This window comes from Apus apus, chromosome 2 (assembly GCF_020740795.1).
Source record: "Apus apus isolate bApuApu2 chromosome 2, bApuApu2.pri.cur, whole genome shotgun sequence".
In the NCBI taxonomy this organism is placed as follows: Eukaryota; Metazoa; Chordata; class Aves; order Apodiformes; family Apodidae; genus Apus; species Apus apus.
Genome location: NC_067283.1, coordinates 49,559,478 through 49,585,372, shown reverse-complemented (window position 1 = coordinate 49,585,372; position 25,895 = coordinate 49,559,478). Strand labels below are relative to the sequence as shown.

Here is a 25,895-nt window from a genome sequence, read left to right as displayed (position 1 = left end):
ACATACAGCTTCAGGAAGGCATCTTCCTGAGGACCCTCATGCTTGAATTCATACAACATTCTCCTCATCCTCCTTTTCACTGCACCTGCAGTAAGGAGGTTGTTTCTCTCCTCACCTTCTGTGAGACCAGTCAGGATGTTTGCCCCAGAGCCAGCTGGATGGAGAAAAGGTCACCAGAGTTGAGGTCTTCTGTGTCTAAATTGGAACCACCCTCTAGGTTTCTCACTAGCACAAGCTCTGATAAACACCCTTCACAGTTTTTTTCAGCTGGGTCTGAGTAGGAGAGGAACTCACATAAATAAACATCTGTCTTCAGCCTGTGAGGTGGGGGTGAAAGTGCTGGTGGGTTCCCCAAGATCTAGACCCAGCACATCTGGAGTAAGAGATACCAAACTTAGTGAAACACCTAGAAAAACATGAGGACGGATGGAATCCATCCTGCAAAGCCCAAACTTCTCCAATACCAATCTGCTGCAGTCAGAAACACTCTCAGTGGAAGAAACAGGAATACAGGAACACAGTTACTCCATCATACACAGTAAAGGCAGCAGCCTTAGAATGTTCATGAGTACAACAGTCTGCTGTGATTTCAGATTTCACAGAGGGTCCTTCTCACAGAATGGCTCATGTACCCATGGCAATGGAGATCTCTGGATGCATCTCATCCTTGTCATCACACACAAACAAATCAGTAAATTAAATCAGATGCAGATAAGAAAGGTTCCCATTCCTCTTTGCAACAAACACTTCAGAATTGCAAGCAACCATAAAAAACAACTTCAGAAGAAAAACAAAGTTCCAAGAATCATCACAACTTAGATTTTTATTCAACAGTGAAGTTGAAGGGAAATATATTTTTTTTTCCCTTCAGGGCAAATGTTCCATATGGAAATTAAGTAAAAATACTGCCCCCCAAAAATATTCACAATGAAATCAGTTTTCATTAAATATATTTGTTTGGCAAAATAAAATTAAAAAATTATAACCCGTACAAAAAAAAATCCCTTGCAAATTTGTAACACTGTAGCAATGACAACAATGTAAACCTGGATGTTTGGCAGTTGTAATTAATTTGTGGAAGTTACTGTTGAACTTTGGACCAAGAAAATAAAAATCACTTTGAATAGCAACAAGCCAATTTTAGAGGCAACTGAGGTTTAGGGAACGCTACAGGGATGGGACACACGAGTGGCTTCATAGGCAGTTTGTGTGAGTGATCTGCTAGTGTGGGGCTATATAGGATCTGAGAGGAAAAGAAGTTAAAAGCAGTTGCAGCATTGCAGCCTATGGTACAGCAAAAACCTGCAGACTTTCCATCTGGGAGCCGATCAGTTGGGTGAAGGCCAGTGGCAAGAGTCAAGATGCAGTGGAAAGAATAATGACAGTGACGAATGGCGCAAGCACTGGGAAGCAGTTAACGATTTTCATCATCTCATTGGACTCAGTTGTGAGAAGACTCTTGGGAGTGTCTGGGGAAATCTGCTTACAGTAGCTGCTTCTGCTCCCTACCTCCCTCCTCCTTCCAGTTAAAGCCTCTGCCCTGCCAAGTGGGTTTCACAGGCATGCAGTTTGCTAACAGCGTCCTTTAGTTAAGAATGTCTATTCCAGTATTAAAAATGTAAAAAAAGTCCTAGGGAGGCTGCTTCTTAGTGGCAGTCTTTGCCTTAAGCAAGGCCAATGGCCTGCAATTATGAGTTAATTAAAGCAGTGTGGATTTGGATGAGCAATGGGGAAGATGGGAATAGGAAAGGAAGGGATGCAGGAAACAGGGAGGAACGCAAGTGTTTCTACACCCCTCCCCAAAGCCAAAATCCAGGGTGCACAAGTGGGTTTCTTTTTTCCTCACACTCTTCTTTTTATTTTAATATCTCTCCAGTTATATTATTTCCAGTTTCGAAGCAAGTTTCAGTGGCAGCCTCAGTTGCAGTCATAAACAAAGTCGTAGTTGCTGGGCTCCTTTGGGATAGGTGGGGGAGCATCTGGGATCTGTATGTTTTCCAAGTCAAGGAGGCGTAGCTTTATCTCCATGCTGAGCAGCGTGTCCAAGTCATTCCGCGTTAGATCACTCAACATATCCTTCCCAAGGAGGGCGTTCAGCCCATCGGTCCATACACAATACTGCACAGGGAAAAGATAAAAACGATCATTAATAGACTTCCTGTCCACAAACTGCTTGTCTGTCCTGGTCCTCTATGCTTATTGCTCCCACAGGGACTAAAGAAGAGACCTAAAATGAAGTTGATTCATTTAATTAGCTCGTATTATAAAGATGGCATGTTCCACATCCACTCAGAAAATGGACAAACAGTTCCCTATAAATGGAAAGAAATTGCAACGTTTCATTGTTGGATAGTTAGGTGTCTCCTCCAAGCTTCTTGTTGAATACTCTTCAACAGTTGTGGGAGAAAGAACAATACCTAAATTAGGACAGTGAACCTCTGGAGATATCTCCTCCTCTCGGTTTCTCTTTCCCAATACCTACAGAAAGAGCCTGATTCTCTTACATCAAAGACAGCTAAGTTAAGTAAACGGATTCCCACCTGAAATCCTTCTTGACTCTCTGTGTAAGAAATCCTGTAACAACTATCTAGGTTTATCGTAGTTTGCTTTCCTATAGATTAAGTGCTATCAACTGACCTACACAAAGGCTCTCACATATATCTATGCCTACTTTACCAGTATTATACACAAAATAACATATTGTGAAAACTGGTACAGAGTCAGTCAATGCTGTGTCTTTCATGGAAATTAAATGCCAAGCTACCTGGTGCAACTCCAGATGATGCAAATACTGAAATGGCCTCAAAAATCTCTTCCTTACCTTTAGCTTTTTCCTAATAGGAGATGCCACCTTTCCCCACAGCTGAGAACTTGAGATAAACATGGGCTGAATAACCATTTTAAATACAGAACAAACCCAAGGGAGACTGGTGATCTGGAGTCAACTTCTATCAAATACGTCACTTCCAAATATTTATTACTACAAGCCTTTTATTCAACTATGAACAGAAGTGCTCAAATGCTATAATCTAAAAATAAAGATTTCAATCATGAACTTGTGTCCTAGTTTGCAGGAGAAAATTAAATCAACCGTAACTGCATTTTTATCTTACAAATACTTCTGCTAGATTTCATGCCAAAAATGGATTTCAAATTTAGCTGACCATTTGCTACATGATATTGCCAAGTTTAAAGATAGCTATGGTTGACTTCATCCTACAGCAGAAATGAACTTTATTTTTAAGGAAGGGAGAGAAAATCACCTCTTGGGGTATGTCTTCATCCAGAAAAAGGGCATATTTTTAAAATAGGATGGTTAACATACTTCAAGATTCAAAGTTAAATCCGACCCATTTAAGTCAGTAACAAAACAGTAGCAGAGCTATGATTTCACTCAGGGTGTTGGAAAGCCAAGCTGCAGCTTTAATACGTGGTTAGCTACATAGAAGAGACTTAAAGGTTCAGGCTGTCCTGCTAACAAGCACTAAAAAAAACAACTTAGAGTGCCAATTCTAGGCTCTCAAAGTGTGCCACTGTAGACTTTTAATGCATGCAATCTTAGAGAATCACAGAATTGTTATGGTTGGAAAGGACCTCTGAGATCACCAAGTCCAACCTTCAACACAAAAAAACTCCACAACCACTAGAGCATGACTTGAAGTACCAAATCTACATGGATACCTCCAGGGATGGTGACTCAACCACCTCCCTGGGCAGGAACTGTTCCAGTGCCTGACCACTCTTTCAGTATAGAAATTCTTCCTAATGTCCAATCTAAACCACCCCTACTGCAACTGCAAGGTTGTTTCCTCTGGCTCTATAGCTATTCACCCAAGAGAAGAGGCCAACCCTGACCTCAGTAGAACCTCCTTTCAGGCAGCTGTAGAGGGCAATGAGGTCTCCCCTCAGCTTCCTTTTCTTCAGACTAAACAGCCCCCATTCCTTCAGCTGCTCCTTGTATCACTTGTTCTCTAGAAAATTTTTGTGTATTGTACGCAGAACATCAGGAAAAAAAATAACCTATCCTAGAAATGTTTTTAAAATAGATTATAATATTTTATGATCAACTTGAAAATTTCTTTTGGGAAAGCTTTCCCACAAATCACTTTCAGGAAAGAAACAGCCAGGCAAAGGGCTCTGCTTGGGTTACAGAAGCACAGAGCATCCACTCAACAGATGCAGCCCCTGACGTAAATCATCCATCACCTGCTCAGGGAGTATGGCCAGTGCTTTCTCTGGGGAGGAATTCCAGCAAGCTAAAAAGCAGATCTGCATTTTTTTCCTCTTCTGATAGAACTCATTGAGGGCCCACAGAAACCAAATTCTGGCCACAATTCCGATGAGTGCAATGGCCTGGGAAAGGGGCTTCCTCTCTAATCTCCATATTGGCAAGTGCATCTAATTAAACTCCTGTACGCTTTGAGCAGAGAGAAATCCTAATGAGATGGTGGAAAAACAGAGGCATTCATTCAGAAGCCTTTTTCTTTTTAATATGCAAAACAGACTAAGAGCCACTGAAAAATTAATTTACTACATATTCATTTTTGCAAAACTGCAATGAAACCTAATTATAGCCTACCTCATCAGCTTCTCTGTCCAAAATCAGGGATAAGATTAATCCACCTTTTTGCTATGTAGTTGAAACCAGCTATTAGTATTTAAATTAAAACCAAATACGATGGAGTGATCTCACAGTGCTAAATCCTCTGGCCAGCAGTAAGCTCCAACAGATGGCTACGGGTATTGCCAAATGTAAGTGTGTAAGAATGAGGTCCAAATCTCAATGATACTGGTTCAGTAATGAGATTTTATTAAAGAAATACCTTGGGAGTCAAGTCAGTGGAATCAAATAACCAGAAAGGTTGTGCAGGCTTCATCCATCTGGATGCAGCCCCAAGCAACCTAGTCTGAGCTCATTGCTGACCTGCTTTGAGAAGGTCAGATTGGGGGCATCCCCAAGGTCCCTTACAGCTCAAATCATCCTATGCTCCTTGTTCAATTTTTGGTTTTAGGACACACTCAATTTCCACATTCAGACCTCACTCTACAATCATGAGGACTGTAGAAGTGCTTGAAAAAAAGCTGTAAGTCTGACCTGAAATTGTCATGTGCTAACATCATTCCTGGTGCTTCACACAAAGCCTTCTAAATCTTGAGAAGTCACCCACCAAATCTCCCAAGCTGACAAAGGTGCTAAACCAGCACTTCTATTGACAAGCATCCCCAGTTACTTTGGCTTCATGACATGGTACTTGCCTTTCCTTGTGGGTGCCTACTCTGAACATTTGCACTTTTTGCTTTAATTACAGTTCACCCTCTTTTAGGCCAGGGAAAAGCACAGAGGAAATGAGATGCCTATCTGAAAACATTCCCTTGGGAACTGTGAAGTAGCAGCAGAGATTCCTGCCTCTGGCTGCTTTTTTGAACATAATTTCTTTGTTTCAAAGAATCTGCACAAGACCAAAAAGAGAAATTAAAATAATAGGTGTGTTAACAGAATAAAGGGTAATTGGGCTAGCGCATCTCAGTGCTACTGCCCATCAGTGGGGTGCAGTAGAGCTTTTGGGACATTTAGACCACTAAAATCCACTTGTAGCCATAAGGCTATATTTGAGGTAGAAGAGGCTGAGAAAGGTGTCCATTTTCATGACCATTTGCTCTTATGAGCTGAAACAGTCTAGAATTCAGTTTCTGGAGAATTTCTATCAGAAAGCATCTAACATATGTTCAGTTCAGAGGATGAAGACAACCATGTTCCGCTTAGACCTACCACTCTAATGGCACATTATGCCTGGGGACCTATTGCTGCTTTCTCTTAGATCATAACTGACCAGAAAATATTTCACTGGAATGAACATACTTGAAAATCACACTCAAATATTAATACCCAGGAAAACCCAAATGAGGATAACTTAATTTCCTCTCAAAAAATGAATGTTTATTTGAAGGTTTTGATCCAGAACTGCAGAAGTTGAAGCTGTGTAAGTAAATACACTTCACTTGTAAGGCAATTTCATGCACTTTAATAACTCTACAGTATAACGCAGCTTAATGTAATCTTATGTGTTTCATCATCTTAACACAGTGTCCTGAACTGAGATCAAATGTGATGCCACAAAATAAGTGTGGAAAGAGCCAATTTTTGTTGCTTTAAAAATAAGAAGGAAAAGCTTGGTTCCTCCTTTATTTTTTAACACATTGCATTCTGCTCAATCTTTACTTGGAAATTCTTTGAGAGCAAGACACCAAATGCTTCCACATAGCTAGGTAAATTAGTTTTATCACCTTCCAAAAGGCAATTATGTTATTTCCTTGTGTTTTTAAGGAAGACAAGGAAGCAGGGAGGAGGCTGCCATTCTGCTATGCTATTGGTATTTACATTGTCTTCAGACAAGTAAGACCCATTGCAAGACACCATGAGGTCTGTCCAAACTCTAGTCTTTCTCTTACTTACGGTTCATATTTCAGTAGGTTTTAGAAATACTGATCTTGAACCCCTGTGTGTTCTAAAAAAACCACAAACAAAACATGTTCCTTCTGTGGCTCAGAATATATATGAAAATTGAAGGTCTTGCTCCCATGTTGGTCTACTGGTCTACCCTGGAATACGTGCTGTGTGTTCACTTTAGTTCAACACTGAAGATTTGTGCCTTCTGAAGTGTAATCCCTCTGCTTTCAGCTTGTTGTGAGACGTGACACAAGTTTAGATGGACCTGTGCTCTGTGCCAGGATAACCGTTCTTATAAAGCTAGCTGCTGTCATAAAGCAACTAAAGGGGCACCAAGGAAGTTTCTGTACTCTGAACTTCACTTACCTCATGCTTGTCTGGAGCAATGAAATTCAGTTGGCCACTTGAGTCATACAATATAGAGAAAGCAAGCTCTAGCACCTCCTGGAATACAAAGAAACATATTAATGCAGCGTAAGAGAGGTATTAATATATTAATATCTTTTTTTTTTACCACTTAATCCACAGAACAAATGGAAAAACAGGCTGTGGCACTATCCTGCCCAGCCAAAGCCACAACAGTACCAGACCATTGCAACAGACTGGCACAGCAAGAACCTCAACCCAGATGCTTCAGTCAAAACAAACTGATCCTCCTCAGTACTGACTGTAGCTCACTCAGTCAGGGATTACTTGAGCATTTGACTTTAGATTTGAACTAGGCAATAGTGAGGACTAAAATGAATGTAATACACAACAGCACACTTATAACAAACTCCTCACAAAGACCCATGATTCTTCAATTTGTATAGACTAAACTTGCAAAGTTCTGCAGGGTTTGATTCCCTCCCAGCATCAAAAATCTTGCCAGGACAGTTAATCTCCTGGTATATATTTATGCTCTTTTCAATGTTGGAAATCTATTAAATTATGCATTCTCAAGAGATTTCTGTCATCTTGTCTCTACCTGAACCAGAATCAGCAGTCTCCGAACTATCTAGGTTACTTAGTCATAAAGACTCAAATTAAATTTGGGAAATGACAAAAGGATAATCTTTTTTCCCCTCAGCGTTGAAGCTGGAATTTCAAAGGTGCCAAAGTGAATTCATTAAGCACTGACCTTCCCTAAAAGTCACCTGGACTTGGGTTCCTATGGGGAAACTCATCCAATTTGAATAAATAATGAACTTCCACTGGTCAGTAGTGAGCATCTAAAGATGCTGTGTTATCACAGTTGCTGCAAACATCAATACAAGAGCCGTTACAAGAATTTCACAACCTCTAAACTAGCTGGCATGGACATAATAACTCTGTGGGGAAAAAAAAGACCTGTCTACAGAGGACAGTGCTGACTCGTAACCACTTTGATGTGTATCATCTGTCCTGTTCCTCTTGCCTTCCTGAGCCCCAAAATACTGATCACTTCTGCTGACTCCCAGCTGACAACAGTCCCTATGCTGCCAGCTGTGGCAAGAGCATGACTTCCTAAATCTGCTACACAGGCTCTACAATGGAAGAACTGACTGCAGGGACTGCAGCATATGCAGTGCTCTAGATTTCTACTCCCCAGCTCCAGGTCTGAAACAGACATAGGTCTTTGGATTTCCATAAGGGTGATTTCATTTTTGAACTTGTGTGATTAAGAACAGAGTTTGCTTCATAAAACTTGCAATCTTTAGGGATAATCTTGAATGATCACAGATCTGGCTTCTCGTGGTAAATGCTCTTGGTTTCCTTGAGTTGAATTAGTAGGTTGAACTTGCTGTATTGTCAAGCCACAGGAGACAAGCAAGTGTTGAATCCCCACAGTAGCTGCAGTTATTGTCAGTGCTGGTGCACTTAACAAACAAATGGCTGATGGCTCACATAGTCATTTTGTGTTTTAGGCGTGTCTCTCAGCCACACCTTATTAAGAGTGATGTCCCTCATTACAGAAACAAATTAACCTCTGCCCACAGAAACCATGCATTAGCTCCTCACAGAGTGTTATAAATCACTGACAGAACATGCCTAGTCATGCAGCTGAGGTTGTGGAAATAAAATTTATCACTGAAAAAAAAACTTGTACTGCTCTACTATGATGGTAGACTTGGCCCCTGACTCCTTTGGGAGATTCCAAGTGATTGAAGTTTCTGTTCATCTCAAAGACAGGAAAAGAAGAGGAAAAACCCTTCCTGAAGGAGGAATATCCCAGGGAGCCATGGGTTTGGTCATTCCTGGTCAGGCAGAGAATGAGAAAGGGCTACATTTAGGGCACCAATCTTCCCTTTCTGATGGAAAGTCAAGTTTGGCACCCCTGGCTCCAGTTCAGCTTGTTTTATGGCTGCTCCGGAGACTAAAGGCTCAGGAATTAGAGCTTCCAGGTGCCAGTATCTCTGTTGCCTCATGCATAGCAAACTATCAAAGAAAATGTAAGCCTAAGGAGCTGGAGTTGCCAGCTGGCCCTCCACACTGATGGTGGTCTCAGTGGCTGAGCTGGCAGACTTGTCAGGCACTCCCACCTGGTTTTGTTACATTCCCATCAATGACAGGTGATTTTGAGGAACTGGCAATTCTTAAAGGAAAACTGGTCAGTCTCTGTCAGCCATCTGTGGCTTTCTCCTCCCTCTTCTGTCTTACTTCTCAACCTTTCTCAAAGTAATTTTCCACTCTGGCTTTTTCCACCGGTTTCTCTTACCTTCTGTTCTTTCTTTCCTTCCATTCCTTCCAACCTGCACCTTTCCTCTTGGTTTTGCTTTCGTCCTCCCCCACCTCGATCTGCTGAACTCACTCCCTTGACACTCCTGACACTTTCCACCCTTGCACATTTCAGACCTCTGCCCTTCACTAGATGCTCATCAATGGTAACAGTATTGGGACCCGCAACATATCTCTCCTTGGAGCTTCAGAGAAAACAGGGAGCAAGAGACTCTGCACCTGCTGACTGGACACTTCCCACTCCTTGGTTTCAACTCTGCAGGGAAAGCTGTTGCAGGTGGTGTGAGGGGAAGCTTGCTCTCCCACACCCAGACCTTTTCTCTCCCACAATCTCCACTGGCCCCTCACATGGGCCTGAGACAAGCAATTCTTCATGAAGAGGCATTTTAGACACCAACAGCTGAGTGATCCCATGCTGCTGGAATGACATCTCCACTGACAGCTTCAGAACAATCATGCCTTTGCTGAAGGCTGAGGCCACAGTCATGTTAAGTTTGCTTGCTAGAGCCAGAAGATCCCCCACAGAGAACACTCTGTACATGCAGTGGTAGGGAACTTGTTCAACCAACATGAAATGAAAGAGAAGTTGCATAAGAAGAGAGAAGTGAGCAGAATCATTTCAGCTGACAAAAAGGCACCAAGCCTGAAGCCTGCCACATGAGCAAATAAAGGGAAGAACACTGAGAAATTACGTAGTGATGCTTTTTTCCAGATTCTTCTCTCATGCTTTGTTTTGAAGGCTGCAAAATCTAATCTATTAGACTTCCTTGAGAAAATAGGGCTTTAAAATTAAAATTAATTTAAAAACACAAGCAAGATGAACAAAAATAGGTTCAGGTCTGATCCTATCGAGTCATTCCAGCTTCATATGCATGCAAATTCCTATTCTGTTTAACTCGTAGCTATTTCCAAATTGTCCCACTGGAAGAATAACAGCCATGTGCTATCAAATGAAGAGATGCTGAAGCCTTTGTTATGGACATTCTGTCCATTCCAGCTCTGCTCACAGCAGTGGCATTTTGCCATGCAATTTTCTCTTCTACCAATGAATAAACATTAAGGTGGTTGTTACATATGCACGAAGAGAGCACAGGAAAAAAAGGCCTCTTAAAAATATATATATCACCGATTGCTAAATTTCAGGGAGTGAAAGGTTTCATACACCAAACTCAGGCAAATTGCATTCTGTGTCTGTTTTTTTAAAAAAATGTTTCATTTAGTTGTCTGCATTAACCTGATACTCCACAAATTACGATGTGCTATTCCTAAGATGTCAGCAAAGTAGTTGCAATACTGCACATGACAGTTTGATTGCGATGACAACTAATTTCACCAATTATGTGATTCTCAGGGGGAAAAAAATAAGGAATCAAGGAAGGAAAAAATCCCAAACCACAGAATCTTCCTCCACACCAGAAATAGTTAAAAAATCATAATTATCATTGCTGGGATCACAAAAGGAATGCTCTAGCTATGGATGCAGCCATGATACCTATCAACTCCTGATCTTCACATTCTCAACCACCACTTTTATGCCAGTCAAAAGCAATTTTACTTGAGTAAATGGGGTGACGCTGACAGTGGAGAACAAACTCATCTTCACCATTGTTACTTACTATTAAATATTATCTAGACATTACTGCTCCATAAAGATGACACACTTCCATCACTGCCACCCACTGCTTTCCTTCTTTTCATCTTTCCTTTTTGTGTGGACGTATGAATGCTAAGACAAGGAAGTACTAAAAATACTTCATGTGCATCATATAAATGCCCCAGCCAACTGCTGTTGGTGGTTTAGCTGTAACATGAAGTAGGAGTTGTATGCAATCTATTGTGTGCATGTGAGTTAGTGCCCTGATTCAGAAAATCAACATGGGATTTTTTTCCTGACATGGCTTGATGTTTTCATTTCCAACCATGCAAAGCCAGTGCTGAAAGGAGATGACAGTATTCTGACAGGCTTAAAGCAACTCGTGTATGAGAAACACAAGCAAAGAATACTCAAGATGCCCTGTGTATCTGCACCTAGTTAAGGAAAGAAAAGCTGCAGTTATGAAGTTGTAACAGTTGTGTGATATAGTTTTGAGACTGCCTTCTCATTTTCTGTGGTCCCTAGAGAATAGATTTGTTTTTGTGGTTTTTTTTTCCCCCCCAGTATTTATTGTAACACTAAATGCATGCATTTTACTTTTAAAGTGCTGAAGCAAGAGCCTTCATTTTTGTCCATCAAAATTTCTCAGTTTCAGGTAGATAGAAATTCTGATTCAAATCCTCTGATCTGGTTCCCAGACCTCAGGTTGTGGTTCTAGAACATCATTAGAGTCTCTCTCCTTCTTGTAAGGTCAGACAGCATGACCTGATGGAAAACTTATGAACATACCTCATACAATATGATATGAAGACCACCAATACCAAAAATGTCAGATTTTGCTTGTATCACGGGATGATAGAATTGTTTGGTTTGGAAGGGACCTTAAAGATCATATAGTTCCATCCCCTCAGCATGGGCAGGGACACCTGCCATGTGGATCAGGTTGCTCAAAGCCCCATCCAACCTGGCCTTGAACACTTCCAGAAACAGGGCAACCACAACTTCCCTGGGCAACATGTTCCAGTGTCTCATCACCTTCACACTAAAGAATTTCTTCCTAATGTCTAAACTAAATCTCCCCTCTTCCAGTTTAAAACATTTCCCCTTGTTCTCTCACTACAAGCCCTGTAAAAAGCCCCTCCCCAGCTTTCCTGTAGGCCCCTTTGGGTACTGGAAGGCCACTACAAAGTCTCCCTGGAGCCTTCTCTTCTCCAGGCTGAACAACCCCAACTCTCGGCTTGTCTTTGTAGGAGAGGTGCTCCAGCCCTCTAGTCATCTTCATGACCCTCCTCTGGACTTTCTCCAAGAGCTCCATGTCCTTCCCATGTTGGGGACTCCAGACCTGGACACTGTACTCCAGGTGGGGTCATAGTAATTCACTATCTGCTTGCTGTAGTGTCAGTTCTTACTAACAAAAGCTCTGCAAGATTCTGGCACTATACATTTTTATGTATAGATCTGAATTTTGCTCTAGATCTGAATTTCTGAAAGGCAGCATAAATCTAATTTCAGCTGACCACTGTCATCTACACAATTTTCCCCAAATGCATTGTTGAGCACAGTTTTACACACCTCATTAATTGCCTAGCATTTGCTTTACATCTTTTTGTTGGCAGTTGTTTTTCTGCCTGACTGGACCTGAAGTTATCATCAGCTGCACATCAACTGCAAATCTGGCATGTGGCAGTATTCACAGAATGTGAACTCACTAGAGATTACAGCTGGAACAAGCAGTTTATCAGAGACAATATGGGAGCAGGCACCAAGAATCACTGCTGCTCTGCTCTGTGGCAACAGTCAAAACTGCTTTGCTATAGAGGTAGAAGACACCACTACTAATGTGCTCGGGGAATATCCCAAAGCATATTTGCCATGAAATCTGAGTAAAAGAGCATAGACTGTCCTAACAGTCTGACATGAAAACAAAGTGCATACACTGAAAGGTGGCAGGCTGGAATGAAAAATACCTGTATTACTTCATAGAAGGTCAGGTTGGCAAGCTTTTTATTCTGCAGGGTGTGTGTTCATAACAATTTGAGAACCATACCTTGTTTTGTTTAAGAGCTCCTTTCTCCTTCATGTGAGGGCAATCCTTCCCAGTCACAACAGCTTTTATATCTGCCACTGGTACTGCATTAAAAAGAAAAAAAAGAAACCCAAACAACAGAAAATTAGTTATAACCAAGATGAGTGCAAGCTACAGAGTCTGAGGCAAGACTAATGTGTTAAAATTGCCACCACCCCTGCCATTACCAGCCTGTTGTAAGAAAGAAAATCAGAAGAAAACAACTAAAATAGGAATCAGTGAATCTTGACAAAATTTCAGACATCTGGATAAAAATATGAGTATGCTTTTTCTTGCCTGTTGAGACTACTTTGGGTAAGAGTGCGTCTGGAGAGTTTTTTGTGTATCTAAAAAAGTATACTGTTTTTTGCCCTAATAATATAATATGCCTACCCTGGCTTTGCTGTTCCCTAGGCATCCAGCTAAAGTCTCTGGTAGAGAGAGGATGCTGGGCAAGTTGGACCCTACCTCACTTGATGCTGTTGTCCTTCTGTTAATGCCTGTATGAATTTTTCAAATAGTTTTCTGTTTCACATCAGCAGTTCAGTCTCTTTCTGGTATTAACAGGAATAAGGACTACTAAGGCTTATAAAGAACCCTTCCAACTGCTTTAAAATGTGAAATGATCAGAAATCATTATTTTTTAAAAAGTGGGAAAAGAGCATTGGAAGCTGTTGCCACTCAGATTCACTCACAGAGTGAGATCACTAAAACATCAAGGTAAATTTCTCTGAGTTTCAATTGGAAGTCAATTTTCCAATTATGGGGAATATATTGGCTCCAAAATACAACATGGTCAGTGAGTTACAGTTTCTACAATCTATAAATAATCCATTATCCCTGTGGTTGTGGAAAAGCATCATACATATAGAACAGCATAATCATATGGAAGTCTCTTACTGCCCAGTTCTTCACAAACTCTAATGGAAATAGTGGAGAGGAGAAATGCATTTTCTTTTCTACTGAGTACAGCAAGACAATGTACTTTATTACAGATTACCTCAGCACTATGGTTAAATGGGTAGCATGGGATATAATAGACATTTTTAAGGACTTCTTTGTGCATGGAGAACTAAAAGAAATGGAAGTTATTTGGCTACTCACTACTCAACTTCTCCTGTATTTAGTTTCAGCATTTCATGCTGTGGCGATGCTGGCTTTTTGCATCCCTGACAGTACCTCACTTTTTGGTCAAGAAGAGAGATTATTTTTGAGAAGACAGAATGAGTCAGGACAAACTGGGAAGTAAAGAAGGTATTTGACTGCAACTATGAGGAAGATGCTTAGAAAAACAATTTCTCTGATTGCGTAAGGTAGGTTTTCTCAAGTTAGATCTCTCAACCAAGGTTCTTCTCCAGGTTTCCTGCACTCAGTCCCTGTGATATGGAACAAGGTTACTATGGGAGATTACAGACTGATGTGACATCCTGATCTTTATTTATCTGGAACTTGGCCTATTCCTTGCTTTGGAAAAGTAGAATCAAAGACTTCAGATGGTATCAGAAGGTGAGTAACAAAATATTGGAGGGTGTGAGCACAGATGTGATGTGGTTACAACGTATAAAGCCTGAGAAAGAGGGCAGCTCTTTTCTGTCCCAGCTGGAGTTTGTATGGCTTGTTAACTCTGCCAGATGGACAGAGAGGTGACATTCACAGAAGTGAATAGGTTAAAACACCCCACATTTATTTTTTGAGATAGACACTAGTCATTCAAGCTTGGCAAGGAGAACACAAAATGCCCTATAGTGCTTCTCTTGGTCCTCCACTTATTCTCTTTCATCAGTTGATCTCCCAAATGCTAACAATCTTGTAATCATATTCATAGTTCAAAATTCAATATTAATCTACCCAAAGAACTCCAGAATATTTATGGAAAACGTGCTGAAAAATTCCCAAGGCAGTTTGACCTGACATGTTTCAAACTATAGTACCACTTTATAATCTTGTTTTTTGCAATATTCTCAAGAGTCATGCTCTGAGGTGGGAGGCACTGTGGTATATCTTGTATCCTTTATAGCCTGAAAACTTGAGATATGGATGAAATAACCAAATCTTTCTCAAACTGCATCAGTATCTGCTCTGCCAACAGGCATGCACAGGAAGCACGTGGGTCTGGCCCAGCAGTTTCTGAAGTAGGAGCCTTCTGCTCCCACAGGATCCTGACATTCCCAAGTAGGCTCAAGAGCCTACAAAAATGCAAATGCAGGGTGAAGCTTGCAGATCAGGAGTCTGAGTATGGAAACATGCTCAAAGCAAACAAATCTGGGAACTGCTGGTCTCATAACCGTGCCTGCTCTTCCAAGTGTGACCTTCATTCTTCCGTAATTCTGAAGCTACTGTAACATTCAAGGGCTGTTTCTCTAAGCACCGTCCAGCAAAACAGCCTCTTCCAGTGCCAATGCAGCAATGTGAGCCTTGCCCTACGTTCTGCCAAGACTGCAGTAAGAGAGTGAAACATCCTTGAGGCAATCTGTAAGGCAATGGAAACAAGGGAGTGTGACTGCAAACTGCCAGGGCTCCAGCATCAGACAGGTTTTATCTCCTTCTCTCTCAGTCTGTGTCTGGGAGTACTTAGAAATTTTAAACAGTGCTGCCTAGAGACAGGTTGGGGGAGCAGAAAAGAGAAACAGTTCTTTGTTTTACTAATATGCAGGAAAGTTTAAATCATTGATTCTCTCTCAATCCTCGGGCTGGAAAAGTTTCCAACTTCTGAAAAATTAGTCTCTTTGCCATTCCATGACAGAAGTGGAGCTAGCAACTGAAATACTTGTACAAGTGTGCCTAATTTGATGATGCCAAAAATGGCATTTATTAGTAATGGAGGCTCAGAAAAGAACAAAAAGAAGTTATTTCTTATTCAATGCCTGATTTCTTGAAGTCACTTTCTTGTGACAGAACTACACTGGTCATTATTTCTGTTATCGTAAAAAGTTCTCCCAGCATTGCAGGTTAAACTTCTACAACTCATGTTGAAGAACATAGGAAAAATTATCAGAAGACTCTGATTTTTCTGAAGGGCTCCAAAATTACTTTTCCCATTAAAAAAATCCCAGTAATGTCCTAGGAAGGAGTTGTCACAGAGGCATATTCTCTTCCAGTTGAGTATAAGGTTAATGTGAGGTTCTCTCAATACTGTTCACAGCCATGTGTTATTATCTTTACGTTTACTCTCCACAATAATGAAAAAGACCTCTGCCTGCCACAGATTTCCTCCAGTCACTAGACTGTTTGCCACAGAAGAAACATCTGTTCCTGCAGACAGGAAGTGCTTCTGAATATGCCCAAGTATTTTTATGTGACATCAGCAGTTACATGAGCAATCAAAATAAACTGTGTTCCTCCCCATGAAAAGCATGACATTTCAAAACTGAATGAAATTATAAACTCATTGGAAAGCTGAGCTCAGCCCTCACACATGCTTGCCAGAGTCAGGACAGCAGTATTTGAATGCAGGAGAAAATGTCCTCTGCTCGCTCTCTCTCCATAAACAGAGCTGTTGTGCATGTCCTGTGTTAAAGAGAAACCTACTTCAAGTTATAAAGAGGAAGTAGCATAAAAGAGGCAAAAGTAGCACAATCTTTGCGCGTGACTTACATTTGTCTTGCAAGGAATCATGGGGCACTTCTCCCTGGGGACTTTCTTCCAAGTCTCCGTAGTGCAAGACCTTGTGATTAGGTGAAAGTCGACAGTACCAAAATTTGTCTGTTAAAACAAACACATTAAACAAGGTCACTAATATATCTTCATCAGCATTCTCAGTAGCATAGGAGATCTTCATCAGCATTCTCAGTAGCATAGGAGAAAGCTTACTCGAATGAGGCACTACAGGGAAGGACTGTCTTTTTTCTTTCAGAAGAATTTATGTGTGGGGTGTATGGGAAAGTAGGGCAGAGACTGCTCAGTAATTTTACTTGATAAAATGAAGCTGGCATTAATCTGCCATTTTTTAATTGACTTAGTCACTGGTTCCAAAAATAAATACTAGCAAACTCATTTTTGCATGATATTATATATCCTTATGGACAGAAGACTGGCAAAGTAACCTCTGCTTTCAGTGGATAACTTTAATGTACCCATAAAAGCTTCATTTTTAGCACCCACTCTGTGAAAATTAAGCCCTGCCAGCTGTCTTGTGTGGGACACCCAAAACCTGATACATCTGAAATATCCCATATTTTATGAAAATTATGACTCATGTCTTTTTATACACATGGGAGAACACCCCCATATTTATGGAGGGACTGGACATAACAAACACATAAAGATTGAAAAAGCAGACATTAACTCCCTTCTCCTGCAGATAGCTCAGTGCTTGGCATGGTCACAAATGTCTGACCATGCAGTCACACTCCAGTTTCCATTTTAGCCCTTCCTAGGAGATGTATATTTACATCTCCTGCCAACTCCTGCCTCACAGGATATAATTGCTTTTCACAGTATTTGTTAAAATCTGCTCCTGTGAAGAACATCACTTTTGCAGAGCTGGGCCACCATGCTGCCTAGCGTGCAAGGGTGGTGCTTGCCAATTCCCTTTCTGAAATGGCAAGAACAAGGTTACCCTTCCTTGTAGGAACACTTTAATAAATAGATCACATAATGTTAAACTGTCAAAAACACTGTCTTGTTACATCCAAGGTATAAACCTCCTAAAGCTCAGAGTGAGGCTAGATGTTATAATGCCAGTCTGGGGCTGGGGGGCTGGGCAGAGTGCTTCTCTGGCTCTGTGCTCTGCTCAGTGCTGGCAGTGCTGATTCTGTGCCCAGCACCAGCATCCTAGGGGACAATTTAGGGGAAGCATTGACACAGCTCTGTGGTGCTACAATCGCCAGGAGCGAATGGAGCCACAGTTCAGATAAAAGGTTGAAAGGAGCTGCAGAACCACCAGAGCCAGCATATGTAAGCTCATTTGGGATGTCAGTGAAGGAATGACTCGGCTTTGCTGGTAAATTATTGGCTTCACAGAAGCAACCTCTTTCTAAAGGATACCCTCCAGTCCCTTGGCTAGCCATTTAAAATGCAAGGCCATAAAATGCAGAGAAAGGCAATTCAGCTTTGAATGGCAAAAGTAGGCTTCTGCCCTTTCAAATTTCTTTGTAATGGTGGGTAAAAATGTTTTGGGAAAAAACCCCCCACACTTCAAAGCATCTTCTAAGCGAGCAGCTCCTTCTACAGAAAGGTTTCAAAAGACCTTACAAAGCACTGGCAATGGCTCAAAATGGCAAGGGGCAAGATGCTGGTTATCTGCTTCATAGGCATGCACAGTAATGAAAGATTTATGGTACAGAGCCTGAGATTAGGATTTTCTGTTGCATACAAAAAGAGCTGCTGAAATACAAGCTTCCCTGGACTGTAAGCAGTACATAAAATGTTGCACAGTATGGGGCCAGGAGGAAAATCCCACTTGCAAAACTTTTGTAGGGATCTTAAAGCAAAGCAAGCAGGAGTCCTCATTCAGTGGTCTCTCATCTGAAGAGCACATTTACAATCAACTTGTTGGACAGTGTGTGTGTCTCAGAAGGATGCGTGTTAAACCTTTCTAGATTTGTACCTTTTACATAAAATTCTAGCAACCATATCAATACCTATGCTTAAAAAATGAACCACATTCAGTCTGATGGTAAACCATAATGTCCTTTGCCTACCTAAAGAAAAGTCTCTAGTAACTGTAGCAGGAGCCTTTCATGTCTAGCTTTAACTGCAAACTTGTTTATTAGGCTGCACAAAGGAATATAACTTTCCAATCCAAGATTAAAACAGTAATTTTTGCCTAATAAAAGTCAACATGGTCTCACTGCCTTCTCAATGACCTGGCCAGGAAGACAGTGTAACTGGAAAAAAACAACAACAAACCGGTAATTCCTTTTGATTTAGAACAGATGGGGCTGGTGTTGTCAGCAAGGGTTTGAAAAAGTTTGGCTCTTTAACCTTCTAGGGTTTACAGTGTTTTGGTAACCTTGGTCCTGTTTCAACGCCCTGCTCCATGAATAAAAGAGGGAAAAACCTCTCAGTTTAAATGCCTGCCAACGTTTTTAGGAAAGGGTGGTTTTATGGGAAGAAATCCTAGCTCTGAAGGCTTGTGGAGCCTTTTACAGCAATTCCCTATAACCCAAGGTTAATGAAAGAACTAACAGCCGTTGACTGTAGCTCGAAGTGTGTCCAGTGCAATTCTCCTGCGGGCTCACTAAAACCTGCCATTGTGCCACAGCCTTGTTGTCACAGGGAAAACCCTTAAATGAAACCTACAAATGGAACTAACGAGGTTCCCTCCGACACAGTCACTAAATGACTGCATCAGCCAGGCTGAGGAGGGCGATCAGCATGTTAGGGATGGGAAGTCACCCTTGCTTCTGCAACCACCTCAGCCTTACCAGCTGGGGTGGGGGTTTTTTTCAGCTGTACAGGATGTTACAAATACTTAAAGAGACAACAGCCCACTTATGTGAGATCCCGGTGCCTTGGAGGGGAACAGTTTTAAACAGGGTGCATGTTATTTTACTGTAGTGCAGGTGCTGAACACAGCATTATTGGGAAAAGTAGTGTATAAAATAATGCTGCAGTCAAATTAAAATCACATGAAATTGCTTCCACTGACAAAAATGGTGAAGAAATCTTAAATACACAACAGTGCATGGGAAGTGGCCAGCATTTACTTTAAACTCTATATTGATTATAAAAAAAAAAGAAATAAGCAATATAAAAAGCTCTTTTCAACCATGCTTAGAAATTGGTGTTTATAACACAAACAAAAACTACTGCCTAAACACCTCAGAGCTCTTAAACCCAAGTTCGCAGAACTGAAGTACCACAAGAGGCTTTAAAGATAGGACAGCCATTTCTCAACAGAGCCTGTACTCCACAGCTGGCAGCTCCAGGTGTATGTGCACATCTGGAGTGGGGCAACTGCCTGTTCAGGAAGAAGTGGAGTTTGTTTTGGTTTTAGGCCCAGTCTTAAAAATTTGCCCTGAAGCCTAAGTCCTTTCTATGAGCTACAACTCATATTTTGTATCCAGTGTTACTACTCCTGCCTCTGTAAAATTCCTCCTCAGCACAAGCACCTGTAGGGAGGGCAGTCACTAACCACAGAGTCTTCAGAGATGATGTGGGGTTATGATTTCATCACTATTTTTGGACACTACATCATTTCCACCTTCCAGTGGGTCCTTATGTCTTGTAGCTCACTGACACTGATGCAATCCAATTAAAGTGCTTGAGATTCTTTTTTTTGGGAAACAGAATTAACCCTTCCAGTTTTCAACCTGAAAAGGTTTCAAACAAACTGTTTGGATTTTCTGATAATTGCTAGAGCAGCCAGTGAATTAAATATATCACAGCCCATTGTGTAAAAGATTTTAGATGAGCTAAAAAACCCAAACAACCAAATAACAAAATCAGCTATGATTTGGCTAGAAGAGTAGTATTCAAAACTGTGACCAAATACGGCACAGAAGGTTTTGATGATGGGCTACAGAGTACTTGGTCATTCACACAGTGCATTTCCAAGTGCATTAATGACCAATGACTCATATGCCCTTACCAATGCTATCCCAGGTAGAGAAGTGCTGGGGTTAGCACAGAAATGCTCTATAGTTAGAATCTGGGGATAAAATAGCTCAGATATGCATGGACAAAAGTCTGAGAGTATTTCTTTTGTTCCAAGATATGTTCCAGGTGAGCAAAGAAGTTTTTTGTTCAAAGAAAATCTTCCTCACTGATTTAGCAACAGGAACCCACTTTTAAATATATCAATGAAAACAAATTAATTTGTGTAGATTTCAGATATATGTAAGTGGACTCACCTTTTTTCTTTCATTGTGCTATCTTTCTCTAATACAGCTGTAGTGACACATTTTCACTCTAACTGGTCTTAAATGCTTAGATGAAAGTGAGCAAGTCCCGCAGATGACTGGTGAATAACTGATCTGTGGCTATGCTGGAGGCATATTTGGTTAACCAGCTCCTCTCAGCAAGTCACAGTCACAGAACATTATATTTTATGGGACTACAGAGGCTGGGACAGAATAGCAGCAGCAAAGAGGCTTGACAGGAAAAAGAGAATCAGAAGTGTGAGTTACTTATCCTAGCAGGAGATGGAAAACCTGTCTTCACTTGATTTTTTGTTTTAATTTAAGCCTTTTCTTTCCAAGTTCCTTTCATGGTGCCCTGTGTTTTTAATTTAATGTTGTGTATCACCAGGCTTTCCTTCCCTTCCCAAAATTATTGTTCAAGAAACTTCATCTTTGGCTGCAGACCCACTTCAATACCAGGCAATTTCTCTATAATCCTTATAAAAGGGGAATTTATTTCCAAGAGTGCACCCAGCAACATAAACTACAAATGTACTGGATGACAGCATCAGAAGTACCTATTATCCTCAACAAAAAGTCTTTATCTTCTACTTAACTCTACTGGAAATAATAACTTTCAGAGTTGTAAAGTGCTTTGCAGGCTTTTGCTTTGGTGTTCTCCCCATTCTTTTAGGAATTAACTAAGGAAGAGGTCTGTATGTCAGCTGATGTCCATGGTCAAGGAACAAAGATGGGAATTGCAGAGCCACATGACCTGCTGCTGTACAAGGACCAGAAGGGCAAGCTAGATTTTGCTGTTTCTTTTCCAACTGATAAAGAGTGCTTAATAAAAACAGGAGTTAGTGCTGCTTTTCTCCTACAAAACCTTGCAAGGGAAAGGCCATGTATTCTTTGAAAGTGCTAAGGATCTTGCTGGGACAACAATGTTATTTCTGAATTTTAGCTACAGAGAAATCCTGTTGATATGATAATCCTGTGCTGAAACACAAAAGACAGAGACATCTGACTACAGGTACCTCACAGCTTAATCTTCAGCATCCCCCCAATGAATCACCTGTTAGTTTGGAGGCTTTTCAATGCCAAGTATATATGAAAGTGTTTCACCTCTTCTCAAAAGGCCGTAAGTGTCTGTAAACTCCCTACTCATTTTTTTCTAAGTCAATTTTTTTAACTTACTGTGTCTAACCATGTGTGTCCTACCACATGTTCAAACAACAGGCTTAACAGAAGTTTGCTCTGGACTCTTTATCATGGAATAATGCCTGCTAATTATTTTTTTAAATGGGCAATTTAATGCTTTCAGCTTCTTCTGTCTTGTGACATTCATTCCAGGCTTGTCTCAAGGGAAAAAAACCACCCCAAAACCAACAAAAACACAGGAAAGGTAAAAGAATCAGTATATATACTGAAGTACAACACCTACCTAATCTCACTACTCTTACACATAGGTTGCTACATAATAGGCAAATGCCTCACAGTGCTCCCCATTTCTGTTTCAGCTCCATATCAACCTGGATGGACCGTGGCACTCTGGGGACATGGGGTAAGGCTAACAGAAGACACACTCATGAATTTGGGACTTGTACTGTTTTAATCAGGACATTCAGAGGAATTGCCTGGAAGACTGACTGTCGTGATGATTAGTAGCACTAGCTAAAGCTCTGGTCCTCCATTCACTTCATCTCCTAGTTCTTGACATCATGACAGCCCTGGTCCTACAGCTTACTTTACTTGGGGTCCTCAAGACCCTGACAGATAAAGGCTGATTTCCAGAGAGCTGCTTCTGTTTTGTGCCAGCTGCCACTGTCTGCTGTTTGGACTGTGCCAGGCACTGTCCAGGCACAAAAAAGGATGTCAGTTGAATGGTTTATTTATCAAACATACTTGTGTTTACAAACCACATTTTGCTGCTTCATTAGATCACAAAAGCGTTAGATCTGAGTGCCTGGTGGCCTAATGCATCATCATCTCCTGTAATGGTCGCGTCCTGTTCCTCACTGCAAGGGAATAATTTACACTTCTGTTTCAGGGAATATAGGGAGTCAAACATTAAGCAAACACAACTCTTAAGGGCTTGCAGAAACAAGCTCTTATAAACGGGCTTGTATCTGACAAAACCCAATGTATTTCAGAGAAGATAAAATTCTTTGATGTATGGTCACACTTCTTGTTTGTTTCCAAGGAACTGCTAACTTTTTTGGCCCTGTATAAATATGACATCGAAGAAGTTAATCTGGAGGCCTATACAGTTCACTCCAATGTATGACACATAGCAACCTCCTCAACTGTGGACCAGATGATAACACTGATTTTTTTTAAAAAATTTTTTTTTTAACTTCCACTCATATGAATTAAACCAATTTATACCCTCTAAGGCTTTTGATCCTATAAATAATGAACCAATAACAGTTTAAGACAACGTAAACAGTCTATCTTCCTCTTGGAGAACTGCCAAGAGAAGAACATTTGCCACAAACCCTACTTCTTCCCTAGAATTTCATTCACTTAGATTAAGGCTCTGAGAGGAATAAATTAAACAACCCTCACTACTGGTAGCCAAACCAAACTATGCATTTCTTTAGCTACTTTCACTCTGTGAATATGCTGCTGAAAATGTATCATGCCTCCCTAGGAAATCTGTACAAAAAGTCACAGTGGAATATTAATGCTCTTTTCCTAGCCTCTTTGCAGTGGATTTCATAGATGTTTGTAGGCTTGACAAAAAGGATATAAAGCTGCACCACATTTTCCTGCAACTTAACTCTTTCATAAAGGCTTTGAAATTTTCCAAAATAAACTCCCTACAGTAAGGAAAAAATTACCTCCTTGTTTCTAAGGACAGAGGCACTGCAAGGATACTTCTCTCTGTGAAGAAAGCAGTTTTCCCCAATTGATCTGAAGGTCTCAAATACCTGTCTTTGTCAGTTCCTACTCCTAGCTTCTGTAACTTTCTAATTTGTATTGTATTTACAATAGAAAACAAATGGCAATCTGAATTCTGACAAAATAAGGGGTTTAAAGGGAAATTTTTAGATACAACTTCTAATTAATCTGCAGAATTTTACACTATGCCTCTGTTATTCTGTCTGGAGAAAGAAGCATGCCTATCTGAGGGGAAATGAACCAGGGACTTTGACTGTATAAAATGAGCTGTAAATCTAGCACTGAGCAATGACTCATAGGATTGTGAAAATCATCTTCTCGTGTCAATCAAGTATTCACCTGAAGGTGCACAAATTACTAATGTAAGCCCTTTTTAAAAGCATATTGAAATACCATAATATATTTAATGTATATGTTAATACAACAAGACAAAAAACAAGGACAGGTACCACTGGAAGGAGGGGTGCAGAATGAGCTCATTGCATATATGTAATGGTGGTCTGAGTCTGAGAGATTCAAATTCTGGCTAAACCAAGTTTAATGTATTATTCCTGCAGAGGCAGAGATTTTGTTTTGAGGAGAACAAGAAGCCTGAACAACCAGGCAGAAATCAAAATACTCAGTTCAGAGTGCAAGACTGCTACTTGAGGCTTCTGTCAAATGCTGGACTTGTTCCAGATGACCTGTGTGTTGATGCCAAAATCAGTTCCAAGGAAACACAGGAAATCCTAAAAGAACTGTAACCAGGAGATGCTTTCAGATGCTCCCTGGTAAAAGCAGTCAAGATAGCACTACAACCAAGGTTCTTGCCAGTAAAAGTAGTATTCCTCCTCTAAACTTTAAGACAAATTGATACCAAAAAGCCAGACTAGGCAGTCTGATCTGTACCTTGCCGACGTCGACTGTTGAGTTTCCTAAAGCAGGTGCCCTCCACAAGTCGATTGAGACGTTGCTGCTTGATCAGTTCTAAGATCTCAGGCTGAATCTTCTCTTTTAGTTCCCTTGGGAAGAGAGAAAGTAGGCACTTGTCAAATTCAAAGACCATCCTCCTTCCATTCAGACAGAGTTTTACTATATGTTTCTGCAAGGAGTTTGAAGGGGACAATGGTCACGGGCAGGCCAAGGTCAGAATCTAGTCTGCTCCAGAAAAAAACCCCACTTTTTCTTTTAACAAAGAACAGGAGTCAGGATATCTGTTGCAGACCTTTCCCTGCTGCAACGCCAGTGTATGACTCAGACAAGTCACTTACTCGTTTCTTACTTTACTCATCTAAAAATAACACTTGCTATAATGCATCAACAAGGTTTTTCTGTGGCAAATAATGCTCTTTCATCATAGGAGCACTGTGAAACTTAATTAAGAGTCTGTCACCTTTTATTGCATGATCCTCTGCTGGTATGTTTTACTAGCACTATTATTTAGGACAACACAAGAAGGCTAAAACACATTTTGAAGCAGCGAGCAATGCCAATGAGCTATACACTTACTCTTAATTCCATGCCATTCAATTAATTCATTCTAATCATAATTTTGTGGAAGACCAACTCCTGACTAGGGATTGCTCGAGGATCAAACTTTACCCTTGCCCAGGAGTGCAAAAAACCACAGTGCATTTAGAAATATTACATATCCTTCAGAAAATCCATTTTTTACATCTTACTTTGATGAGTTCAACATGTCAAGAACTAGTCAGAAAACATATGCACATAATATTTAAAGTTTGATTTCATACACCATCACAAGGATTCACAGATGTCTGAATTTATCAATTATGTCCTCACTTAGATTCATTAAGAATACATAAAAGACAGGTTTAAACATCAACTCGACAGCAAACCTAGTAAGATTAAAAAATAACCAAATTTGTAGAGGATTTATAAAATATGAAGTGTGCCAGAACCATAATATTGCATTGCTGTGCAAATTAGGTAATATCAAAAATCATTCTGTCTGGCAGTATGTTCCAGCAATCATCATCAAAAGGGAGCAAAGCCACAGAATCCCATAGAGACAACAAAAAATTCTCACCTCTTTTCAGCCCAGTCTCTGCTGATTTCCACTTTTATTTGGATTCTATAACTTTGATCTGCCAGACCCGCACTGAAACCACAGGAAGTCTTTTGCTAGACTGATCAGGCCTTTAAACAAAAATGCCACCTTTCCTCCAAGTATTAACAAAATGGTTGGAGTTCTTGATGTATAACTCACTGCATATTTGCAAGCTGAGAAAACCTAGCTGCTCAAAAATTGAGGAAGCATTGCAACTATAGAAACAGGCCACCTTTTAAAATGTATTATTAGTCCTTTAGGATAATTTTCAAGCACTGTTGTTTGCTCATTGGGAGCTAAGATATGAATATGCCGAATGGTTAAATACTGTGATTAAAAGAATTTTGTGCTTG

At 40.6% G+C, this 25,895-nt stretch overlaps 1 protein-coding gene across 5 annotated transcripts in view; it reads right to left on the bottom strand.

Moving 5' to 3' along the window:
• Positions 1-803: 803 nt before the first annotated feature.
• The window catches only part of ELMO1 (engulfment and cell motility 1), a 310,135-nt gene continuing 285,043 nt past the window's right edge, over positions 804-25,895 (bottom strand). For all 5 annotated transcript variants that reach the window (XM_051610348.1, XM_051610346.1, XM_051610349.1 and 2 more), the window contains 5 exons: positions 24,381-24,493; positions 16,399-16,506; positions 12,787-12,869; positions 6,815-6,892; positions 804-2,118 (listed from right to left, as the gene is read on the bottom strand). In XM_051610348.1, coding sequence (XP_051466308.1) covers positions 1,918-2,118; positions 6,815-6,892; positions 12,787-12,869; positions 16,399-16,506; positions 24,381-24,493 — 583 coding nt within the window. In that variant the 3' untranslated portion in view covers positions 804-1,917. The remainder of the gene's footprint in view (positions 2,119-6,814; positions 6,893-12,786; positions 12,870-16,398; positions 16,507-24,380; positions 24,494-25,895) is intronic.